At 42.6% G+C, this 26,192-nt stretch overlaps 1 protein-coding gene and 1 long non-coding RNA gene across 2 annotated transcripts; one reads left to right on the top strand and one right to left on the bottom strand.

Moving 5' to 3' along the window:
* Positions 1-1,073: 1,073 nt before the first annotated feature.
* Positions 1,074-11,212, top strand: LOC117824394 (gastrula zinc finger protein XlCGF57.1-like). Its single transcript, XM_034699866.1, has 2 exons — positions 1,074-1,568; positions 9,150-11,212. The coding sequence occupies exons 1-2, from the start codon at positions 1,487-1,489 to the stop codon at positions 10,508-10,510; spliced, it is 1,443 nt and encodes a 480-aa protein (XP_034555757.1). The 5' UTR covers positions 1,074-1,486; the 3' UTR covers positions 10,511-11,212.
* Positions 11,213-23,486: 12,274 nt separating this feature from the next.
* LOC117824395 lies at positions 23,487-26,143 on the bottom strand. The gene is made up of 5 exons (XR_004633582.1): positions 25,890-26,143; positions 24,539-24,643; positions 24,356-24,437; positions 24,116-24,260; positions 23,487-23,825 (listed from the first exon to the last, which is right to left on the bottom strand). It is a non-coding gene; the product is annotated as an uncharacterized LOC117824395 (long non-coding RNA).
* Between the last annotated feature and the right edge of the window lie 49 nt (positions 26,144-26,192).

Consider the following 26,192-nt stretch of genomic DNA (forward strand, 5'->3'; position numbering starts at 1 on the left):
GCCGTCAGAGTCTCCTGAGTCTTCAGTGTCCAGTGTCCAGTTTATTGATGAATTACACCACAATGCTGATCTCTATTGAGGGTGAAACCTCCATACTCTCTGGCGTGATTCATGAGTAATCATTTTCCTGTGTACTTGATCCAGGAAGTTAAAAACCTAGATACATATCAAGGGTTTTAATTCCAAGAAGTGAAGAAAACTAAATAAGACACATATAAAGAAGAAGAAAAAGCAGACTCTGTGGTGTAGATTGGCCATTAACACAGGATGTAGGATTTTGCTCAGACACTGGAAAACTAAAAGTAGCATCCCTCTAATGAATGGCTGGGAGTAATTACCAAAATAGCTACCAATAAACAACTCATTTTTAAGCTTAATAACAGACGGGAGATGCTTTTGGACATAGGGGGCCCCTTTATAATAATAGTAATAATAATAATAATAACACTTTATTTATATAGCAATTTTCAATACAAGTAACAAAGTGCTTTACAGTGGGCAATAAAAACAAGAAGAAGTGCAAAGCAAAATGAAGCGAGTAAAATTAAATTAAATAAAAGCTTAAAAACCCTACAAACTTATAAAACAGACCCTTAAAATCAGAGTTAAAATTAAATAAAACCACACAATTACAGCTTTCCTGTAGAAATGGATGGATTTATGGATACAATACAATATGGAATAACTACCTTCGTGTATGAGTGTGATGGGAGTGTTGTCGCGATGCACTGAGCCTGGTGATTGCCCTGTGAAATATTAGAATTGTTGTTTTTTTTTTATTAGTGTTTTTTGTTATTTTTTATTTTGTATTACTGTTTGTTTGGTATCGCTATGTTTTTCTTTGTCATTGGCCTTATGATTACTTTTTATGTGAAATGTATTTGGTTTCTGTATTATTTTATTTCTTCCTGAATTTTGTACTTTCTTGAAATAAAAAAAAAAAAAAAAGACAACAAAAAGATTAGAAAAAGCTCAAGCATGAGCTTTAAGAAAAAAAGGCTCTCTGTGCTTTAATGAGCTCATTCAGCTCAGTGAATGTGTCACCTTTTATTTTGAAGGTATTACTTGATGCACCGGAAGTCCTCCTCTCTGTGGGGACGTGAGTCTTCATTTATCAAGATGGCAGCGGGTCTGTGCGACTGTGCTCTCTGAGGGTGTTTCAGTCTCAGTGATGTTCCTGTAGAGCCTCTGTTTTCTCCTGAAGAAGACTCCGGGTTCACCTTTCACTCAGTGTTTCACCTCAGGCTCAGATCCGGGAGGAAGAAGATATTCAACTTAGCTTAGCATGTGCTCAGAGTACCGGCTCGTAGCTTAGCATCACAAAGTGACAGTTTGATGGAGAGATAAAGAGTTTCTGACTGAGTTTATTAGAAGAAGAAGAAGCCTGGGTCATTGTGTGAAAATGCCTGAAGTCAAACTGCTGAAAGGAAACCAGAGACTAACTTGATCTGCTGAAGACTAAAGGGAAGAACAAAAGCGGACGAGGATGAATATCAGAAGAGGAGAAGGAGCATCAACAGGGACTCCTGGACCCTGTTTCAGCTCCAAGCTTTTCTTAAACACAGCAGGTTTGTTCACCATCAGCTTCTCTTCAGTATTAAAACAACTGCAGATTAAAGTCAGCCACTGAGTCATTTACAGTCACACTCAGTCACAGTCTAAAATTAAGCATCAGCATCACTACGTGCCATGAATAGATACAGACGGCATCCCAGTATACGTCACATCCGGTTTGTGCTGCGGTGGAAAAAAACACTAGTCACAGGGCAGAAGAGCTGCTGTGCGCCATTCTGCATAGTAAATAAAGTAAAATATGAATATATTAATTTATTTTACAGGGATGCCATACATGTTGGATTAATAGAAGGCAAGTGAAATATATATCACACTGTTTGAGGCTGCACGGTGTGTCAATCACAGACAGTTTAATCAGAAATCCTTTTTTTATCCTGGGGGGAAATTCAAACATTAAAGTTGCTCTTTACACAATAAGTAAGAATATCAAATAATACTAATAGAAGAAGTAATTAATAAGATATAAATACAAATACAATGAAAATAATGATAATAAAAGTATGTACAGAAGACAAAATAAGCTATGTAGAAAATAAATACATTGATGAAGTCCCGGAGATCATGAAGAGGGCACTCTGGTGGTCTGTCTGGAGTCTGTCTATGGCAGCGTTGAGAATGTTGGATGCAGTACTTGGGTTGGCAGAGGGGGGATGTAAACAGCTACCAGTATGACATGTGAGATCTCCCACAGTGCTCTCGGTGCTATCCCGGTCTGCCCGGAGAGTCTGGAAGCCGCCATGGAGACGTTGTGGTCGTGAATATCCTGATGCAGCCACGTTTCCGTGAAGCACACCATGCTACATTCCTGAAACTCCGTCTGACTCCTGGCTAGTCCCTGTTAGCTCGTCCATCTTATTATCCAGAGATCTCACGTTGCCCATGATGAGAGAGGAGAGACACAGCTTCTACCTCCTCTCAACAAATCTCCGTCTTCTTATACCAGCTCTCCTCATCGTAGCTCTAACATCCAGCGGCCCAAGCCGACGAGAAGGCCGGCTTCAGCTCATCCAACTGAGCATGAGTAAAACAAACAAAGCGGGGTTGCCGGGCAAAAGTAATGCGAGTAAAAGTTAAAGTTGGTGATTTCATCATGAAAAATAAATGTATAATAAAATGAAATAACTGATTGTATCCGTGATGTCACCCGTCTGTTTCGGAAGTGCTGTTTTAAAGCCTCTGGTAACGTGAATGGTATATTTAAAATTCATATAGAATATCAAAATATAATGTGCAATCAAGCTTCAACAAAAATCTGAGTGAAAATAAACATCCACAACTCTGAACAAACTCTGTTCAAAAACAGCTTATTTTACAGGTCAGAGCATTTCTCAGGACTCTGTGGGCGTGGCCTAACTCTTTGATTGACAGGTCAAGAGAGAGTTCACAGCCTGCATGTTAGGGGTGGTTAATCGGTCTGATTTCCCGATTCGATTCGATTCCGATTATTGAGGTCCCGATTCGATTACCAACCAATTTTCGATTATTAACGATTCTCGATCAGCGATTATTGATTTTCTGTTTGACAGTAACCCAAATTTATTGCACCATTAAAAAATAACAGTCAGTTTCTGAATTACTTCTCTTTTATTGAGTAACAACTTAAAGCACTTTATGTGTAGTGTAGTTGTAACTTCAGAATCATTTGTTTCTAACTTGAAACAAATGTCCACACTTTGAGTTTTTTTCTGTAGAACAAAAATACAGCTTTGGAACTGTGTGTGTTCACAGCTGTGTAACACCTTGCACCTTTTATATACTGTAGAACACAGAAATGACACAACACATTGTGTTGTGACTGATCAAATTTTACTAAACAACAATCAGTGGTCTAGAATGACCAGATTCTTTGCACTCTCATTACAACAACAATTAAATGGAAGGCTTATTTCCTTTAGAGGTAGAACCAACTAACTGTAGCTTATATACTGTAGAACACAGAAATGACACATTCAACGAGGCCTCACAAGACGGCAGGTTCTGCGGCGTCACACTCACACATGCAAACGCGCAGACATTTTCAACTTTACGCACAGAGTATACATCGCGGAGGTAACCAAATCAATCAAAAAAAGATTCCCATCTGAGCATCATCTCTGACCTGGACACCATACTCGATGCATCTCGCAATCCGTGTGCTGACAGCGCTTTGAAGAGTTACGGAAAGGAGGCGTGGGAGCGCGTCTGTGACCGGTGCAGCTGAACCACTGGTGCAGAAGGAGCGCATGCTGCGGGATTTCCTCCCGCTGAAGCGAGTGCTTGCGGGATCAGAAAAACCCTCGGTCAGAGAGTCTTGCCGACTTCTGATCACTAACGTGGAGAAATGTTCCCTGATTTCAAAACTTTGGCTAAAGTGGCGCTTGTAATTCCAATCTCCAGTGTGGCAGCAGAGCGCAGATTCAGCCTCTAAAACAACATCAAGCCATGAGAAGTTGTCTGTCCGAGGCAAAAGTCCAAAACCTCATGACAGTACCCCCTGCAGCCATACCACCTGAGACATTTGATTACGCACAAGCGGGCACGCAATTCAAGTCCACGCGGACCATGAGGAAGGTGTGAGAGTGTGCGTTCAGGCCACAGCAGGTGAACTGTTCCTATTTTAAGTGCAATCGTTTAATTTCATTGTTCATATGGAGCTACTGGGGCCACAGTCAGCGGAGAAAAGGTTACATGTGTGATGGCACAGTGTGGATTCTCTGTTCAGCTTGTTCGGACTGAATATTAATTACAAATGATTGAAAATGAAATGCTATGGAACATGTCATTATCATCATTTTAAAGATTAAAGTGACGGGTAAAAATAGATTATGACAGGACTTTTATGACCCTGTCAGGCAAAAGACAGACAACGAAAAAGTCTATCGACCTCTGGCTCCAAGGCTTCTCACACACACACACACACACACACACACACACATGCAGACACAAAGCTCTCCGTGTGTGAACGTGTGTCAACGTCTGCATAACTTACCTACAAATTATGGCAGGCGTATGCCGGACGTATGATGTTTAACTTCCGTTGACCGCGGGATAACATTTTTACAAAATAAAATAATGTAAAAAATAATCGATTTTTGAAAATGTAATGATCGATTCATACTCGTCCATAACATAATCGCGATTAATCAATAATCGATTTTTTTCACCACCCCTACTGCATGTCTGAGCCGTCTGACTCTGAATCTGAAGACATCAAAACTCCAGAATCTGAAAATTATTCATTTACAATGGTCTCTGAGTGCTGAGTCACAAAATACTTCAGAATCAGGACTTCTATCATTTATCACTTTTATCACTTCGTAGTCTGAAGCTCCTAGCTGTTAAAACAGACTCTAAACTAGGAATGGTTTCAATGCTCGAATATTCGTTCACATGCAAATATTATCTCATTTTAAGAGTACTATTACCAACAATAGTTTCCAGTGATTATCGAATAGTATTTTAGCTTGCAGCTGATGTGGTTCTGTTGGCTTCTTCAGGCTGGGCCCTCCAGCAGGCAATGGAGCGGTTTGCAGCTGATTGCAAAGCAGCTGGGATGAGAGTCAGTACTTCCAAGTCTGAGGCCATGGTTCTATGACGGAAAAGTGGATTGCTCTCTCTGGGGGGAGCGAGCGTTTGCCCCAAGTGAGGGAGTTTAAGTATCTTGGGATCTTGTTCACGAGTGGGGGTAATATGGATAGTGAGATTGACAGGTGGAACCGTTTGGTGAAGAGGGAGTTGAGTTGTAAGACAAAGCTTTCTGTCTACTACGTTCCAATCCTCATATGGTCATGAGCTACAGGTTCTGAACGAAACAATAAGATCGCGGATACAAGTGGCTGAATTCAAAGAGCTTGAAACAGAGCCACTGCTCCTTCTCATTGAAAGGGGTCAGTAGAGGTGGTTTAGTCATTTGAAAAGAATGCCTACCATTGGAGGCATTCCATGCACATCTGGACCTCGCTGGAGGAACTACATATCCCATCTTGCCTTGGAATGCCTCGGGATTCCCAAGGATGAGCTGGAACACTGCTGTGGAGAGACACGTCTGGGTCAATTTGCCTAGACTGCCCCCGCGACCCGATTTTGGATAAGCTGATGAAAATGGATGGATGGATGGAAGTGCTGAAGACCCAAGAATTTCAATTTTTTTTCATGTTGACAGTGGGACTTCGGTAGGACCTGCCATTGTCCTTGAAGACTTCAGACTTGACTTAAGATAAGATAGTCAAAAAAGGGTGTACAGTACAAGAATTTAACAAGAATATATATAGAAAAGAAATGTTCATCTGAGACGACAGCTTGGCCATAATTCTCCTGTCAGCCACCACCTCCACAGGGTCCAGGACTGAGCTGGCCTTCTTCACCAGTTAGTTCAGTCTTGCTCTCCTGTATCCTGTCCGCCCACAGCAGGTGAAATCCTTCCAATGTGGCGTTCATGTCTGGTGTTAGCTCTGTTAGCATGATGCTACTCTGCCAGTATTCTCTCTGGTGCTGGGTTAGCTCGTCCACCTTATTGTAGATAGATCTTACATTCCCCATAACGGTGGGTGGAAGGACAGGTCCATGTCGTCTTTTCTTAGCGTGCACCTCAGTACCAGCACGTCATCCTTGCCTCCTTCTCAGCTCGCAGGGAACATCGGGCCTAGCATCGTTTAGCATGGACATGCTACGGGCTTCTAACAGCTGATCTGGTATGTAAACAATGTTACCATGGATACACGCAGGATCTCTGGACACACACAGGAACAATAATAGTAAAAACACCACTGCAAACGTAGTCAGTTTGGTGTCCATGGCCAACAAATGAGTCATTTAAAGTCATGACAGGCTCCAAATACAAAGAGAACTAAACAGATATGAAAAAAGAGTCGAAAGAAGAACAACAAACAACGAACAGAGAGAGCTGCTGCAACAAGCAGCCACTCGAGTGGTGCTAAACAACGGGAAAAAAGTGTCTTTGTTTTTTACTTGGACTTGCCCCTCAGAAACTTGAGACTTGTCTTGACTTGTGACCAAAGACATTAGACTTGACAACTTGCGAAAATTGACTTGTTCCCATATCTGACCGGGAGATGAAAAATGTATGGCTAAGACATTATTCAATAACCAATCCCCAGAGAAAGAGCTCAAAACTCCTCTAATTGATTCTTAGATATCTTTTCCCATTCCAATGCCAGGTTGGGAGGCTGGGGGTTTCAGCAGGCTATCAAGTCCTCACGAGTGGCTTTAAGCCCAGTGTAAAGCCCTCAACTTCTGCTTGATTAGCAACTTCAGCCCATTCTCTGAGTGTTCTGAATTCTTCTGCAGAGACAGTTTAAACTCATATTACTCTGTCAAGCTCACCTGCATGACTTTTTACAATCGATGGTGTGTACCTCCGCTCTGGTTACTCACTCCTTATTGGATACCATTCTTGCCTCCGGGCATTTACCCCTTCAGTTGTCCACACACTACAGTATTACCCAGCTTTCTTACTAATCCCCCAGATGTGTTCTGATTGGTCAGTACCCCTCAACAACGGTGGTTAATTGTGAAAAATAAGAGCAATGCTAGGGGCAACCAGAGCACACATATGTCAAATCAATCTGTTGAAAAGCCTGGGACATTAATGCATTTTTTGATTTCCCCTCTTCCTGGGGAGTGGATGAACCTTTCAAAAACTAGCAAGAGATCTTAAAGGCACAAGGAGTGAAAGAGAGAATTCTAACCGTAATGTAATTAATAATAGTTAGGCAGGATGATATCCAGACCTTAATGTGAATAAAGATGTTGTGTTTAATGTTCATCTGACCTGAAATAAGGCTTGTAAGAACACTATTCAGTCCCTCCAGGAAGTTGCGATATCGCGATCTCAACTATCGATGCAAATTCAACCAATCAGCGTGATTTCTCTGCAGCCTTGCAATTTTATACAATCACCGCAACTCTCCTGCAAATTTGACCAATCACCTTAACCTCAGCCCCTGTACGTCATCGGTTTTGTCATCAATTTCACTTCCTTGTTAGCGGTTGACAAGTTAAAAACATGTCGACGTGAGAAAAAAAAAAGCACATATACCAACTAATATTTCTGCCGAAGTTTGTGCAAGTCAATTTTCTGGATGTTTTACATAAAAGGGGGGGTAAACTGTTTTGCACGGCATGCAATATCATGGTGGAACATAAACGTAAGTCCTCACTTCATCAGCACTTTTATACAGCAAAACATGCACGGAGAACGGGTGAAAAGAGGGGACAGCAGGCAGGACAAGTGACGATGACAATGTTGTTATTTTTAGATACTCAAATACCCTTTTAGTATTAATAAGCTACAGATCATACGTTTTAATTTTGTTGATGAGACGAAAACTTTAGTAGCGGCCTGCCGGACATTAAGAATCCATGTTTTCCCTGCTGTGCGTCTTTAAAGATAAAAGTGATGACTTCCTGTGACAGGCTGAGTTCTTATCTGAGGGGCGCAGTGTTAGCTTGGTCTCTACCTGCAGCAGGTGTGCTTTATGAACCAGCTCTCCCCGCCTCCATGTATCTGTCTCATCTTCATTGATGATTTTTACCCCCGGTGTGTGTTAGTGACAAAGACACAACCGGGGGACGTCTGTTTAATATTTGATGTTTGCCGTTTTTGCCGCCATTACCGTAAAAAGCTCTGCATCTACAGCTTGATTTAATCCAGTTTGGTGAAACATCAGACACATTTAGTAAGTTTTGATAAACTCCTCGTTGAAAGATGCAGATGCATTTCAGAGTGCTGTGAACTGACTGACTGAGTGCACCTGTCACTGAAGGTACATTCAAGGACCGTCGTAAATGTGCAATACAGTCCCTTTCATGGCATTTTTCTGTGAATCAAGAGAATCAAAATACAGTCACAGTGGTCACATCAAGAATGTTTTCTTTTAATTTTTTGTAGGGACAGGCTGAATTATTTAACTTAAGATATTACACAAACAAAAGTGTTAAAGGAGTGAAATGTTGATGATTTTAACATTTGGTATAACCCTGATACCGATATCTGATCCACTACATGAATTATTTAAAGAGTGAAAATGTTTCGGCAAATATCAAAGACTAAAATGTTTTGAGTTTCTGTCGACTAAAACTAGACTACAACTATAAAGGGCTGAAAAGACTAAAATGTGACTATAACTAACAGGTATTGTCGTCTAAAGACTAAGACTCAATCTAAAATAGCTGCCAAAATGAACACTGTATGCCAGTGCAGTGTTTCACAAAGTCTGGAAGATTAGGATGGAGACTCTCTGTGATGTTACCCTGTGCGCAAATAAAGTATATTTTGTTAAAACAGTTTTTGGTAAGGCTACCAACAACACTAAAACCAACTGCTAATAATTTAGTATATTTACTTGCGCCTGAGATGTTATTGGGGAAAAAAGCTGGGAAAAAAATCGCAACTTTCACTACAACTTTTTTCAAAAAGCTGTTGCAAAATCCGGCTTTTTGGACCGCAACAATCACAAAAAAAACCCGCGAAATCCTGGACTGCCTCTGCCTTCCTTCGATTAATTATTTTTTCTAAATTATCTAGCAATATTTTCCATGTCCTCTGTTACATTTTTGATTACTATGTCTTGCAGGCATCCAGCAGCTGTTGGTGAGTAAAGAAGACCCTCTCCATGAGCAGCAGGAGTGGTGCCTCGCCATGGACCAGGAGGACACTGAGTCCCTACACATTAAAGAGGAACAGGAGGAACTGTGGAGCAGTGACGAGGGAGAGTTGCTAGAAGAACTGGAGGAGGCTGACACCACCAAGTTCCCCTTCACTATTATCCAAGTGAAGAGTGAAGATGAAGGAGAGGAACCTCAGTCCTCACAGCTTCATCAGAGAAAAAGTGAAAAGATGGAAACAGGCTCTAATGGAGAGGACTGTGGAGAACTAGAGCCAGCCAGGAACTCAAATCCAGAGAGACTTTTACAACCAGAGACTGAGCTGAAGAATGAAATGTGTTCTGAACCAGAGACTGAAGAGAGTGATGATAACTGTAAGGAGACTGGTGAAGATCAGTCAGGTTTAAACTTTCTGGAAAACATGCAAAATGAAAGACCAAATACTGAAAAGAAATTACACAGCTGTGCTGAGTGTGGGAAGATATTTACAGAGAAACGTAATCTGACCAGACACTTGAAGATTCACACTGGGGAGAAACCTTTCAGCTGCTCTGAGTGCAGCAAAAGATTCAACCAAAAAGTGGAACTGACCTCACACATGTTAGTGCACACAGAAGAGAAACCCTTCAGCTGCTCTGTGTGCGGGAAAAGATTTAAACACAAAGGAAGTCTGTCCACACATATGTTTGTTCACACAGGAGAGAAACCCTTCAGCTGCCCTGGGTGCAGTAAAAAGTTTCACCATATCGGGGATCTAAGATCACACATGAAGCGTCACAGTGGAGAGAAACCCTTCAGCTGCTCCGACTGTGGTAAAAGATTTAAACACAAAGGGAGTCTAACCACCCATGAGTTGGTGCACACAGGAGAGAAACCTTTCATCTGCGCTCTTTGTAGTAAAAGATATTACCGCATAGGGTTTCTCAGATCACACATGTTGGTTCACACTGGAGAGAAACCCTTCAGCTGCACCGAGTGCGACAAAAAGTTTAACAGAAAGGACACTCTGACCAGACACATGCTGGTTCACACAGGAGAGAAACCCTTCAGCTGCAGAATTTGTGCACAAAGATTCTCTTGGTCATATCAGATTAAACAACATAAGTGTATTGGAAGTCAGACTTCAGAGCATCATCTCATCCAGACTGAGGACATAAGAGAGGCAGAAACAGGAGCGGATGGAGAGAGCTGTGGAGGGCCACAACCAGTGGAGGACTTTGATCCAGTTAAAACCTTACAACTAGAGATTGAGATCAAGTCTGAAGACTCCTCTGAACCTGATCCTGAACTTGAGACTGACAGTGGTGATGATGAATCACGTCTAAACTAAAAGAGAAAATGAATGTTCTGTCAGTGATATGACATATAGCACTTGTGAGGAACCACTCAGTGTGTGGTCATACATACAGCTAGAGTTACCTCCTGAAGAAACAACGAGCACACCCAGGAGAGAAATCATTTAGTTTTTATGTTGGTGATAAAAAGGATTTAAACATAGGACTGATTACTTTGTAAACAGCATTACAAATAAAGTTGATCAGTTTCAACTTTGCCCTCTTGATACCAAGTCTTAAGTAAAGACACAACGGGGTTTACAAATGTGTGGAAGTGGAAAATCCCAGATTGCTGATATTTTACTAGTTAAACTTGTATTACTCAGCTGTTTGATGTCATCACACAGAAGGTGTCCTGATGTCTGTTGATTTTTGGGGGTAATAACTGATTTAAGATCAGTGTATTGTTTGTTGCACTTGCTGATGCCTAATATTTGTTGGTTTTGTGTAGAAGTTAGTTAAATGTTTGTAACCAAACCAGATATTATTGCTTTGCTTAAACCCTGTTAACATGAAACCGCTGCAATGAACTGGATGATACTTTGACAATGCGTCTCGCTGATTTCAATTTATTGTATTACTTGTTATAATTTCTGATACAAACATATTTATGGAAAGCATAAATATATTACAGTGTTTTTATGTTGTCTTCTGTCTGCATGATGCTAATGAAGGATTAAATGTTTTCAATGAAACCATCCATGATCTCACTGTAGTGGTTCTGCAGCAGGACATGTTGGACTCTTTTCTTCACCAAAGACACTTCATACATTCAACACAAAGTAACACCAGTAGATAGCTGTCTCTCTCAATCCATGAGCTGTCTCAAGAACTTGTGCTACCCAACACAGAGGCCTCGGAGGAAACAGAGTAACTGAAAAAAGAAGACAAAAGAGGAGAAGAAGGATCCTTACGCAATAACACTGGAAAGGTGCTGACTCATACTACACTGCCAGTCAAAAGTTTGGACACACCTTCTCATTCAATGGTTTTTATTTATTTTAATTATTTTCAACATTGTAGATTAATACTGAAGACATCAAAACTATGAAATAATCTGGTTTTGCCATAATCTGGATTACAACAGTAGTCAAATAGGGCTATCCATTGTGTACTAACCCTACCTCTGAACAACACAACTGATGGTCTCAAAAGAATCTAAAATACAAAACATATTCTGCTTTGTTTAACACCTTTTGGTTAATTAGATAATTCGATATATGTTTTTTCATAGTTTTAATGTCTTCAGTATTAATCTACAGTGTTTACAATCATTACAATAAATACAAACCCTTGAATGAGAAGGTGTTTCCAAACTTTTGACTGGTAGTGTATAGACATGTCATCAGACAGCAGGCCTGCTACTTTTAAACAAGATCGACCCCAGTGTCGTCACCTCTGGCCTCTATTTCTTGGCCCTTGTGATACATCTTTGCTTTGCTGCATGCCCATTCTGCCTTTACTTCCATTCAAACCAGAGTTCACTCTGAAGTTCTCAGTCCATCAAACAGCCACTGAGAGTTGTAACATTACACAGATTACTCATTTTCAGCATGCTAGAGTCTGTCCCCTGATTTAAATCCAGCCTTATATCCCCATTTGTGATTTCTAGTAGTTACACATCTGTTATTATAAGTTATAAAAACACACTAGTGCTGATGTTAACGGGGATCCCTAGGGCTCAGTATTTCTCGGAATTACGAAAAAAGTATCTTAGATGACAAGTATTTTCAGCAGTTGTCTGATTATCTTTTGAGTCATTTCAGATGCATCATTTTATATCAACAAAGCATGACACATCTGCACACCTGGAAAAATGATGCAACATCCAGCTGATCAGAACGGGCCATACGTCTGAACAACTGAAAAGTCCTCAGGTGCCTGCACAAAGTTGACAACACCATCTATGTTACTTACAGACACTAGTATCTCCACATTTCTACCCACTCTTCATCTGTCTGTCAACAGTCGTGGACAAAGTCCACGTCTTCATTCCTTAAGTCAAAGTATAGATCCTCCTGGTCAAACATTCCTCCAATACAAGTGAAAGTTGTTCAGTCAGATTCTGACTTGAGTTAAAGTCCTGGAGTACTTGCTTTTAAAAATACTGAAGTATTCAAAGTACTTTTTTAAATATCTCTAAACGTATTTTCACAAAGCATGAGGTCAGTCAAGAATGCATGGGTGTACATTCTGCTCCGTTCTGTTTATGTAGAAAACATGATTTCATATCTAAAAAGTCTACCATGAAACCTAAACTAAGTTACTACAAGCACAGACAAGTTTACAATGTTCCTCTGGAATCAAAGCAGTGTGTTAGCTCCAGACCTCCACATGCTTTCTCAGGTTAGATGCTGATGTTTTGGAGGCTGTGATGAAGTTTGTGTGGTAAACAGATCAGAGATTTACAACAATACAAACAATCATTCTTTAATTCAAAAGCTCAAACGTGAGTTTAAAATATGGCCGTGGTGCTCAGGTAGAGAATCATCATCCTTCTCAGTCATAGCCATCATCACCACGACTAAATGAAGGGACTGATCTGAAGAACGTTTGATCTACGCTCAACTGAGGTACGGCTACACCACTGAGACAAACCAAACACAAGGACACCAACAGTTTACGGTCTTTGAGATCAGATTTCAGAAAAGAAGATTCATCAGCTGACTTCAAAGATAAAGTAGAGAGTAACTAGAGCACTGATAGAAATGTAGAGTCAAAAGTATATTTGTCCTTCTAATGGAGTAAAAGTAATGCGTTCACAAAAAATAATACTCAAGCAAAGAACAGATACTCAAAAAATGTACTTAAGTACAGTACCCAAATATATTGACTTTGTTACTGTCCCCCACTGTCTGTCAATAAAGGCAAAATGCTCAAAAAAAAGCACTGATAGAAATGTAGTGAAGTCGGGTGCTGGTGGCCTCATGGTCTAAGCGTTCCACATACAGAGGCTGTAGCCCTTGCCGCAGAGGTAGCAGGTTTGATTCCAGCCTTGACCATTTACTGCATGTCCTCCCCCACTCTCTACTCCCCATGTTTCCTGTCTTATTTTACCTGTCCTATCCATAAAGGCAAAATTGCCAAAAAAATACTTTAAAAAAAAAGAAATATAGTTGAGTCAAAAGTATGAGATTTGTTTTTCATATGGAGTAATGTTAAAAGTTCCCTGAAAAAATAATACTTAAGTAAGGTATAGTTACTCAAAACATGTACTCCAGTGCAGTACCCAAGTATATTTACTTTGTTACTGTCCACCACTGTCTATCAATGAAGGCAAAATGCTCAAAAAATGGACTTAAATAAATACAATAAACGTGATGTGAGGACTTTTATTTTGAAGGGCAGATGAGTCTCCATGTAACGGTAGTTCAGTTTCCGGGTCCCGAGAGCTCACTCTCTCCGGCAGGGCACAGTTAGCGTGTAGATGTGCAAACCATGAAGAGGAGCAGAGTAACACAGAGAGAGAGAGACGACAGCGCTTAGTTCACTTCTCCTTTCTTGACTCTCTGATGGGGGGAAGGTGTTCAGAGTCTGAAGCTGCAGAGAGCAGGTTGGTTTTCTTTGCTCTGCTGGAAACGTGTTTCCTGATGATGTTTCAGAGAGATGAGCCTTTAGCTAAGGTTTAGAGACGCACAGAGTGAGTTAGCTGCAGCTAGCTCCTGCTCAGTAAACCATGTAGTTTAGTGGACTTAAAGAGTCTTCAGGGTCTGTGCTGTGATGATGATAATGAGTCTGAGGGAGTTTTACCTTTCACTGAGAGTCAGAGGTGACAGAACATTAACTTTAATATAGATTCACTTGTTATAACACTGTTTAACTTGGCAAGTTCTGTCCATCCATCCCTCACTTCATTCATTCATTCATTCATCCATCCCTACAACCATCCATTAATCGGTCTATCCATCCCTCCATTCATTCATTCATTCATTTATCCATCCATCCATCCATTAATCAGTCTATCCATCAATCCATCATCCATCCATCCATCCATCCATCCATTCCTCCATTCATTCGTCATCCCTCAAACCATCCACCCATCCAGCCACCCAACCATCCATCCATCCCCCCATCCCTCCATCCCTCCCTCCCTCCATCCCTCCCTCCACCCATCCACCCCTCCTTACATCCATCCATCCATCCCTCCCTCCATCCACCCCCCATCCCTCCATCCATCCCCCCATCCCTCTCTCCATCCATCCCTCCCTCCCTCCATCCATCCCCACATCGATTACCCCATTCCTTCCTCCATCCATCCATCCCTCCATCCATCCACCCACCCACCCTCCCCCATCCATCCATCCATCCATCCATCCATCCATCCATCCATCCATCCCCCCTCCCTCCATCCATCCATCCCTCCATCCATCCATTCATCAGTCAGTCCCTCCATCCATCCCCCACTTGATCCATCCATCCCTCACTTGATCCATCCCTCCACCCATCCCTCCCTCCATCCATCCATTAATCTGTCCATCCCTCCCTCCCTCACTTGATCCATCCCTCCACCCATCAATCCAACCACACTTCCATCCATCCATTAATTTGTCCATTCCTCCCTCCCTCACTTGATCCATTCCTCCATCCATCCATCCACCCACCCATCCATCCATCCATCCATCCATCACTCCATCCATCCATCCATCCATCCATCCATCCCTCCCTCCACCCATCCCTTCATCCATCTGTCCATCCATCCCTCCCTATATCCCTCCATCCATTAATCAGTCAGTCCCTCCATCCATCCATCCATCCCTCCCTCCCTCACTTGATCCATTCATCCCTCCATTCATCATTCCCTCCACCCATCAATCTGTCCATCTATCTCTCCCTACATCCGTCCATTAATTTCTCCAATTGTCTCTGTGCTCTTCCTTCACCTTCATCCTGAAAGTAGATTTCATGAAGTGTTTTAAGTTAACAGTTACCTCAGAGTCGACACAGTGTCAGACTAACGACTCTGCTTAGAGCTGGTAGGTTTTCAGTTTTCTTCAGTGTCCCTGTCGCTCGTTTCAGCTGTGTTTACATTCCGCTCCAAACGCCCTGCCTACCTCCCACCCTGCGTCATGATTGGCTGTTCAATGCTGTCTTCTTCTTCTGTCTAATAACAGTATCCAGAGAATGAAGACAGTGAGCTGATCTGATCACCTTGCTATCTCCCTGCTACAGGCACATTCACTAACATACAACTAATGACTGACGGGGTGACTCTCAGCTTTAACTCTATTCAAAGTTTTGTGGCTTTCTGAAAAAACATTCAGGGCTTGAGATTAAAACTAAATCATAACCCAAATAAATCAGATATTTCATGACTTATATATCTAGAACGCCACCACACTGGCCCCCATCTCCACCAGATAGAGCTTCACACTCTATCCTCCTTCCCTGCAAAATCTTACAATAACGTTGTGTGAAGGTCTAAATCTAACTCCTAATCAATGCATTTACAGGACGAATACCAGAGGACTGTCTCTCTCTGTCCCTCTCTCTCTCTCTTTTCATTGAGCTTCAGAGGAAGTGTGGAGATGACATTTGTGACAGACACAGAAGAGGTTGTTAGGGAAGATTATCCACTGTATTAACTTCCTGTGGATGATAATACAGATTAATAAAGAAAATACTGAAACAGTCGATGGCCATGAATAAACCTAAAGATCTGCTGAAGTATCATCTGTGTGTAGGAAACATTAGTGTGAGTTCAACCTGTAGTTAGGCAAAGTTCTTAGTGTAATCAAATGATCCATCCATCCATTTTCTTCCGCCTATCCAGGGTCGGATCGTGGAGGTAGCAGTCCAAGCAAATAGACCCAGACATCCCTCTCCCCAGCAACACTTTCCAGCTCCTCCTAGGGAATCCCGAGGCGATCCCATACCAGGCAGGAGATATACGATCCCTCCACCGAGTTCTGGGTCTACCCCGGGGCCTTCTCCCAGTTGGACGTGCCCGGAACACCTCTAAAGGGAGGCGTCAGGGAGGCATCCTTATCCAGTCCCTCCAGATTTCGCAGAATTTTTTTGTGATTGCTGCGGCCCAAAAAGCCTGATTTTGCGACAGCTTTTTGAAAAAAATTCCGGTGAAAGTTTTGATTTTTTAAAAAGCTTTTTTACCCAATAACATCTCAGGGGCAAGTAAATACGCAAAATTACAGTAGTTTTTAGAAAACATTCTTGATGTGACCACTGTGACTGTATTTTGATTCTCTTGATTCACAGAAAAATGCCATGAAAAGACTGTATTGCACATTTACGACGGTCCTTGAATGCACCGGCAGTGACAGGCGCACTCAGTCAGTCAGTTCACGGCACTCTGAAATGCATCTGCATCTTTCAACGAGGAGTTGATCAAAACTTACTAAATGTGTCTGATGTATCACCAAACTGGATTAAATCAAGCTGTAGACGCAGAGATTTTTACGGTAATGGCGGCAACAACGTCAAACCTCAAATATTAAACAGACGTCCCTGGTAGTCTTTGTCACTAACGCACAGCAAGAGGTAAAAATCCTCAATGAAGATGAGACAGATGCATGGAGGCAGGGAGAGCTGGTTCATAAAGCACACCTGCTGCAGGTAGAGACCAAGCGAACACTGAGCCCCTCAGATAATAACTCAGCCTGTCACATGAATGCATCACTTTATCTTTAAAGACGCACAGCGGGGGAAACAATGATTCTTAATGTCCGACGGTCCGCTACTAAAGTTTCCGTCCTGTCATCGTCTCGTCAACAAAATCAAAACGTATGATCTGTAGCTTATTAATACTAAAAGGGTATTTGAGAATCTATAAGTAACAACGTTGTCATGGTCACTTGTCCTGCCTGCTGTCCTCTCTTAACCCGTTCTCTGTGCGTTATTTGCTGTTGAAAAGTGCAGATCAAGTAAGGACTTACATTTATGTTCCAAGGAAGTGAAATTGATGATGAAACCAACCGATGACGTACAGGGGCTGAGGTTAAGGTGATTGGTCAAATTTGCGAGAGAGTTGCGGTGATTGTATAAAATTGCAAGGCCGTGAAAAAATCGCACTGATTGCTTGAATTTGCATTGATAGTTGTGATTGTGATATCTTAACTTCCTGGAGGGACTGCTCAGCAGATGCCCAAACCACCTCAGCTGACTCCTTTTGACGCAAAGGAGCAGCGGCTCTACTCCGAGCTCCCTCTGGATGTCCGAGCTCTTGACCCTATCTCTAAGGTCCAGCCACCCTTCAGAGGAAACTCATTTCAGCCACTTGTATCCGAGATCTTATCCTTTCGTTCAGGACCCACAGTTCTTGACCATAGGTGAGGGTTGGAATGTAGACCGACTGGTAAATTGAAAGCTTTGCCTTCCGGCTCAGCTCCCTCTTCACCACAACGTTCCGATACAATGCCTGCATCACTGCTGACGCTGCACCAATACGCCTGTCGATATCCCACTCCATTTTACCCCCTCTCTTGAACAAGACCCTGAGATACTTAAACTCCCCCGCTTGGGACAAAGTCTCGCTCCCCACCAAGAGAGGGCAATCCACCATATCCCGGCAGAGAACCATGGTCTCAGTACCTCCAAGTCTGAGGTAAACAAGTGATGATACATGAATTACATTTTTGATTATTGTGTCTTGCAGATGTCCAGCAGCTTGTGTTGAGTGAAGAGCTTCTTCATGATGAGCAGCAGGAGTGGAGCCTAACTATGGACCAGGAGGACACTGAGTCCCTACACATTAAAGAGGAACAGGAGGAACTGTGGAGCAGTGATGAGGGAGAGCCGCTTCAAGAACTGGAGGAGGCTGACACCACCAAGTTCCCCTTCACTATTATCCAAGTGAAGAGTGAAGATGAAGAAGAGGAACCTCAGTCCTCACAGCTTCATCAAAGACAAAGTGAAAAGATGGAAACAGGCTCTAATGGAGAGGACTATGGAGAACTAGAGCCAGCCAGGAACTCAAATCCAGAGAGACTTTTACAACCAGAGACTGAGCTGAAGAATGAAGTGTGTTCTGAACCAGAGACTGAAGAGAGTGATGATAACTGTAAGGAGACTGGTGAAGATCAGTCAGGTTTAAACTTTCTGGAAAACATGCAAAATGAAAGACCAAATACTGAAAAGAAATTACACAGCTGTGCTGAGTGTGGGAAGATATTTACAGAGAAACGTAATCTGACCAGACACTTGAAGATTCACACGGGAGAGAAACCTTTCAGCTGCTCTGAGTGCAGCAAAAGATTCAACCAAAAAGTGGAACTGACCTCACACATGTTAGTGCACACAGAAGAGAAACCCTTCAGCTGCTCTGTGTGCGGGAAAAGATTCACAGAGAAATGGAATCTTACCAGACACTCGAGGATTCACATTGGAGAGAAACCTTTCAGCTGCTCCGAGTGTGGGAAAAGATATAACCAGAAGGTGGAGCTGATCTCACACATGTTAGCACACACAGGAGAGAAACCCTTCAGCTGCTCTGAGTGCGGGAAAAAGTATTGCCGCAAAGATAGTCTGAGCTCACACATGAAAAGTCACAGAGGAGAGAAACCCTTCAGCTGCTCTGAGTGTGGGAAAGGATTTAAACACAAAGTTAGTCTGACTACACACAAGCTAGTTCACACAGGAGAGAAACCCTTCAGCTGCTCTATATGTAGTAAACGATTTTACCAGAAATGGCATATGACCACGCACATGTGGGCTCACACAGGAGAGGAACCCTTCAGCTGTCCTTTTTGCAATAAAAGGTTTTACCTTAAAGGGCATTTCAGCTCGCACATTTTGATACACACAGGAGAGAAACCCTTCAGCTGCTCCGAGTGCAGCAAGAAGTTTAACCGGAAAGACAGTCTAACCAGACACATGTTGGTTCACAGAGGCAGAAAGAAGAGGAAGAAAAGAGAGTCAGAAACGAGCGCTGATGGAGAGGACTGCAGAGGACCAGAACCAGGCATGGACTCAGATCCAGAGAGACTTTTACAACCAGAGACTGAGATCAAGACTGAAGACTCTTCTGAAGCTGAGACTGAAGACAGTGATGACTGGAGGGAGACCAGGGAACAGCAGCCAGGTTTAGATTTGAGACACTGCAAAGTTCTTGTCAGTGATTTGAGATGTAATACCAGTGAGAAACTATTCAGCTCTCCAGAGAGCAGTCATACATCCAGCTAGAGTGACTTCCTGAAGAGACAAAAACTCAGAGGAGGAACCCTTTAGTTTACATGGTTTAAGTAGAAGATCTGCACAAAGAGTAGCGTTTGTGATAAGTGATTAATATGCATCGCTGCAATACACAGATCTATGACTTCAGGTACCAACTGTAACATCTTGTCTTGTGTGGTGGTTGATCTGGGGTTTAGAGATTAAATCCATTAAAGTTAAACACTGACAGCTGATACTTTATTTTCTTTAAAGGCCCTGGTAACCCAAATCAACAAAAACGATCTACCTATTTCAGACCATATGCAAATACTAAAAACTATGTAAATATATTAGAACTCAACTTCGATCCATTTTTCAAATATGTTCAATTACGTTTTTTAACATGTTTTCACACTGGGTTTTAAGAGGGCTGGTTTAACCTGATATTTATTACATAATAAATATCCAACCAATCAGAAATGAAACACTGAGTCACGTGCACACATGTTCAACAAAACTACTCTGCTCCTGCTCAGACCGTCTCCTGACGTCTCAGTCAGCTCCCCTCAGTGTTGTCTTAGCTGTTAGCTTGTTTGCTAATCCTGTACTGCCTGTAATCTGTCTGTATAGCTGTCTCTCTGCTCTTTACACCGCTGTGCTCCTGTGTCCCTGTCTGCACATCAACCGCTGAAGATGACAGCCTGTTGTCGTTCTTCTATTTTCTACCTGCGGTGGATTTGGGGAAATTTTGAGACGCGGTTTAGTTGAGCCGCTGCTGAATGGCTAAAGCAGTCCTGCATATGCTCAGCTCGTTTCCCCAGGACCGGTTCACTAACTTTCCCCAGGACTAGTTCACTAACTTTCCCCAGGACCGGTTCACTAACTTTCCCCAGGACCGGTTCACTAACTTTCTCCAGGACCAGTTCACTAACTCTCCTCAGGACCGGTTCACTAACTTTCCTCAGGACCGGTTCACTAACTTTCCCCAAACAGCTCAGAGTTGAGACAAACAGCTCCGTCTGACACCCGGAGCCGAGCTCCTCTGCGTGCACATACTACACTTCAGCCTCCTCTGCTCCGGGCGTCCCATGGTCCTGATGCCCCAGAGACTACCGAGTGATAAAACTAATAAATGATAGAAGTCCTGATTCTGAAGTATTTTGTGACTCAGCACTCAGAGATCATTGTAAATGAATAATTTTCAGATTCTGGAGTTTTGATGTCTTTAGATTCAGAGTCAGACGGCTCAAACATGCAGGCTGTGAACTCTCTCTTGACCTGTCAATCTAAGAGTTAGGCCACGCCCACACAGTCCTGAGAAACACTCTGACCTGTAAAATAAGATGTTTTTGAACAGAGTGACTTCAGATTTATGGATGTTTATTTTCACTCAGATTTTTGCTGAAGCTTGATTACACATTGATTGCCGACGCAGCGTCACAGCATCCAACGTGATGACGTGACAACGTAGCAGCGTGACAAGGCAACAACGGTCAAAAACCAACTGCCTTCCGGGTCAAGACACACATCTGATACCTAGATGGTGACGTACTTTTATACCTGTGCAGTTAATCAGCAAACGATGACACCCAGTGGCACAATAAACAATGTGTTTCACAGCTTGACCCAAAACATGAATATGGCTCTTACAACTTAGTCATATGTATATGTTATTATCTATGGTGGCACCTTATCATCACAGTAATATATGGGCCTACATAGCAGGGCCAAAGTAAATAACTACTAAAGTAAGTTTGAAATAATAAGCATTGTTTCTGTGAGAGTATCTTCATAGACCTCATCTATGTACAGAGCTATTTGTATTATATGCAGATGTTCAATTTTACAGCCATTAGCATTATTTTTAAATACCATTTACTTTCATTTCAAAAACTGAATTAGCTAACATGTATCTGCATTTATTTCACACACTATCCACACACTCCAGCTGGACTGAACCCGGGCTTCCAGCAGTGGACAGAGGAAGGGGAGAGGTGTCGGTGTCAGAGGAAGGGGAGAGGTGATGGTGTCAGAGGAAGGGGAGAGGTGATGGTGTCAGAGGAAGGGGGAGAGGTTCTGTATCTGGTCCATGCTGCATGGAACGACACTTTGCTGCTGATGAAGACCCGGAGCGAGGCGTGGAACAAAGACAATACAGATAAACAGCATGCAGGCGGCATGTGTTGTTGCAGCATTGATTTTATGTGAGGGCAACAGAGTGGGGATCCATAGCTGCACTGTATGAAGAATTAGAGACACATATCCAGACACTCAGGGCCACTGCTCTGGGTTTATACTCTGCAGACTAATATCAATTGTTTAAAAGCAAGAAAGGTAAAACAAGCAGGTCGTATCTACTTCTTACACCTCAATAAAACACACTGACTTGCTTCTATAATACCAAGTACTCTATAGTCATATTGACGATGTAAATCACTTTTGACATATTTAATATTTTACTTTGAGCCAAGTGAATGCAAATGAAGTTTGTTTTCTTTAAACAGTCTTGTGTTTTATTTTCAATATACAATATTTACAGTTCTTCACATTATTAACATATCTGTTACACGGTGTATGATGATACAACTTTTCACTTTTCATACAGGCAGGTTCTGTAAGAGCTAAATATTCGTTCAGAGGCTGCCGAGGCAGGTTGAGGTGTGTTCAGCTTCACAGACAGCTTGCAGACAGCAGGGGGAACAATTTCAGTATTGAAAATATGGTCCATCCATCCATCCATCTTCCTCCACTTATCCGGGTCCAGGTCGCGGGGGCAGCAGCCTCAGTAGGGAAGCCCAGACACTCCTCTCCCCGGCCACTTCCACCAGCTCTTCTGGGAGGATACCGAGGCGCTCCCAGGCCAGCTGAGAGACATAGTCTCGCCAGCGTGTCCTGGGCCTTCCCCGTGGCCTCCTCCCAGTCGGACATGCCCGAAACACCTCCCCAGGGAGACGCCCGGGAGGCATCCTAACCAGATGCCCGAACCACCTCATCTGGCTCCTCTCAACCCGGAGGAGCAGCGGCTCTACTTTGAGCCTCTCCTGGATGTCTGAGCTCCTGACCCTGTCTCTAAGGCTGAGCCCAGCCACCCTGTGGAGAAAGCTCATTTCGGCCGCTTGTAGTCGCGATCTCGTTCTTTCGGTCACTACCCACAGCTCGTGACCATAGGTGAGGGTCGGAACGTAGATTGACCGGTAAATTGAGAGCTTTGCCTTCTGGCTCAGCTCTCTCTTCACCACGACAGACCGGTACAGCGCCTGCATCACTGCAGACGCCGCCCGATCCGTCTGTCAATCTCCCGCTCCCTTTTCCCCTCACTCGTGAACACGACCCCAAGATACTTAAACTCCTCCGCCTGGGGTAAAGACTCCCCTCCGACCCGGAGAGGGCAAGCCACCCTTTTTTCCGACTGAGCACCATGGCCTCAGACTTGGAGGTGCTGATCCCCATCCCCGCTGCTTCACACTCAGCTGAAAATATACTTATTACTGCTGTTAGTTCATTCACTTACTACAATGTGTTTTATTAGGTTTGACGTTCAGTTTTGGAAAGCCATTATTTCGTTGTTTTTCTGCAAACACAGGACAGACTCCATCCTGTAGGATGAATCTCTCATCCCGACAACAGCGAAAAGGTTTTTCAGATATGTCCACGGGAGTCCGTCTTCTCCTGAATACAACTAGCAGGTGGAGGTGTGGAGGTATCTCCACTGTCGCCAGTGGACGAGGCTGCTTCCATCATGCTGTTGAGACTGACGTATATACGCAGGCTGTGTTCTCGCTGAGATGAGCCTCAGCTTGATTTGAGAGAGCCAGTTATTTGCACTAGACCACGCACAGTCCCGATTATCCAAACATCATGAGACAATTATATTCACATTTTATTTTGTAGCGTGTAACGACGGTGACAATATAAATGTAGCAGAGTAAAAGTGAAAGCTGCAAAAAATATTGAAACTAAAGTAAATTATAGATACTCCTAAAACCTACTTAAGTACTGTAACAAAGTACTTTTACTTTGTTCCTTTACACCACTGCCTGCATGTGTACAAACTTCTCTGCGTTGGATGCATGCTTGTGCTAGTTCTGTTGTAGGTGGTGGAGGAATCCCAGGAAGATGTCCAAGTCTCCTTTGGTCATCAGGTCTTAGTGTTCTTGTTTTGGGAAGTCTCTTCCCAGATTTCAACCATCTTCCAAGGATTTCTTTCTGAAAATGAGGGATGTAAAGTTACATGGGAGACTACAGTTCTGCAGTCTTATGACTTCTTCACTGTAGATGCTCCATGTTTTGGTCGTCTTATTGTAGTAGCTTTTGTTCCCGTCACAATACAGAATTTATAATTCAACTTTAATGAATGATTTTTTCCTCCCATGCTTTTAAAATTCCACACAGGTAAATAGCAAATATTTTAGTAATGTTGTGTTTATGAATGCACAGTAAACTGAAGGCAGAGACATGTCTAATAAGAAACTTTTAGTATTAATGCCATCACTCACATTGTTACCATCAGAGTCAGGGCTGCAGGCCTGTGGGTGTGGTGCCAGAGGAGTGTGCGCCTCATACACTGGTGAGCTGAATGAAAAGCGTTTTGCAGCATACAAGAGGATGTGGTTCTGAAAGGATTCCAGGTCTGATGTTGTGCTGTAAAGGGACAGACAGATCATCAGTCATTGCCATCATTTATATTAGTAAGATTTATCAATTCATAATTTTGTCTTGAAATGCGTTTGTCTTACTGAAAGTTGGTAAGCTTCTTCACATCCTTCAGCCAGCGTTTATCAGGGACGATGGATGCACGAGCCTGATGTGATGGAGAGCCTGTGTAAAACATAATGAAGAACATTGTAGGATTAACTCATCAGCTCAGTATTTGAGACTTCAGTGTAGAGATCTAAAACATGATCATATAGTCAACTTACCTCACACAAAATCTCTGCTGCTCTCATCAAGTGACCCGCAATCACAGCTTCCAAAAGAGCAGCTGAGCTGGTCTCTGACATGGGGGGGACACGATGCCACATTATCTGAGGAGACATCACAGTGAAACACATAATGTATTATTCAATAAAATCCTGTGAGAATACAGAATACTACATTATACTTACTGACATCTGAGTGATAATGTTTAGTTAGCCTGTGGTTATGTATAATTTAATCACAGGGTCTTGTTCACACTGAGGCAGAGAAATGAGTGAAGATAACTAGCAGACAAAAAGCTGGATGGTGATCAACATGACTTCTAACCCTCTGACTTTCAGAGCTAACATTAGGGGATCCTTGTGTTTTATCACTGTGTAACTACATGCACCTTTGAGAACACAGTATGCATCACCATGCAGAGCACACAGACTGCTGTGGTATACCTGCAGCATGTGGGCTTTAATGCACATGATCACAGACTACTGTGTTACACCTGCAGCATGTGGGCTTTAATGCACATGATCACAGACTACTGTGGTATACCTGCAGCATGTGGGGTTTAATGCACATGATCACAGACTACTGTGGTATACCTGCAGCATGTGGGCTTTAATGCACTTTATCACAGACTACTGTGGTATACCTGCAGCATGTGGGCTTTAATGCACTTTATCACAGACTACTGTGTTATACCTGCAGCATGTGGGCTTTAATGCACTTTATCACAGACTACTGTGGTATACCTGCAGCATGTGGGCTTTAATGCACTTTATCACAGACTACTGTGTTATATCTGCAGCATGTGGGCTTTAATGCACTTTATCACAGACTACTGTGTTATACCTGCAGCATGTGGGCTTTAATGCACTTTATCACAGACTACTGTGGTATACCTGCAGCATGTAGGCTGTAATGCACTTTATCACAGACTACTGTGGTATACCTGCAGCATGTGGGCTTTAATGCACTTTATCACAGACTACTGTGGTATACCTGCAGCATGTGGGCTTTAATGCACTTTATCACAGACTACTGTGGTATACCTGCAGCATGTGGGCTTTAATGCACTTTATCACAGACTACTGTGTTATACCTGCAGCATGTGGGCTGTAATCATAGACTGTATGGCTATTGTTCATGTTGTCACAGACTACTGTGTTATACCTGCAGCATGTGGGTTGTAGTTCTCGTTATCACAGACAGCTTATAGGTGCTAGCTTTGCTCAATGCATGCAGCTAACGCTAACGAGCTAGCCATGTGGCTAACGCCGTTTGACTTACATACAGACCATTATTTAGTGAAATAAAATATCATATTGTGATTTAAAACAGAAAACCAGCATTACATACCTGTCTCAAGGAAGAGAGTCCACCTAGCATCTGTTTTCAGTCATTTTAACTCCTTTAGTTCTCTCCATCTCTGAGAAGCTATCCTGAGGTGTTTCAGACCGGGATCTGTTACTCTCCGGTTTGCTTTCTTCATCTCTTCTGTCCTTTTTCTGTTTGCCAGTCCAGCTCCAGAGTCCACCATAACTTCAAAATAATTCAAATAAATCGATTTCTTCAAGGAAAGGCCACCGATCACTTTGTTGCTTCTCTCTCACTCTGCTCACGTCGGCGTAGTGTAAACAAGGGGACATCCGGTTACTGCCG

The sequence above is a fragment of the Notolabrus celidotus genome, chromosome 13, assembly GCF_009762535.1.
Source record: "Notolabrus celidotus isolate fNotCel1 chromosome 13, fNotCel1.pri, whole genome shotgun sequence".
NCBI classification, from domain to species: Eukaryota; Metazoa; Chordata; class Actinopteri; order Labriformes; family Labridae; genus Notolabrus; species Notolabrus celidotus.

Coding starts and splice junctions, on each gene's coding strand:
- LOC117824394 (XM_034699866.1), top strand. CDS start 1,487: ATGAATATCAGAAGAGGAGAAGGAGCATCAACAGGGACTCCTGGACCC. Junction 1,569..9,149: donor GCTTTTCTTAAACACAGCAG/GTTTGTTCACCA, acceptor TATGTCTTGCAG/GCATCCAGCAGCTGTTGGTG.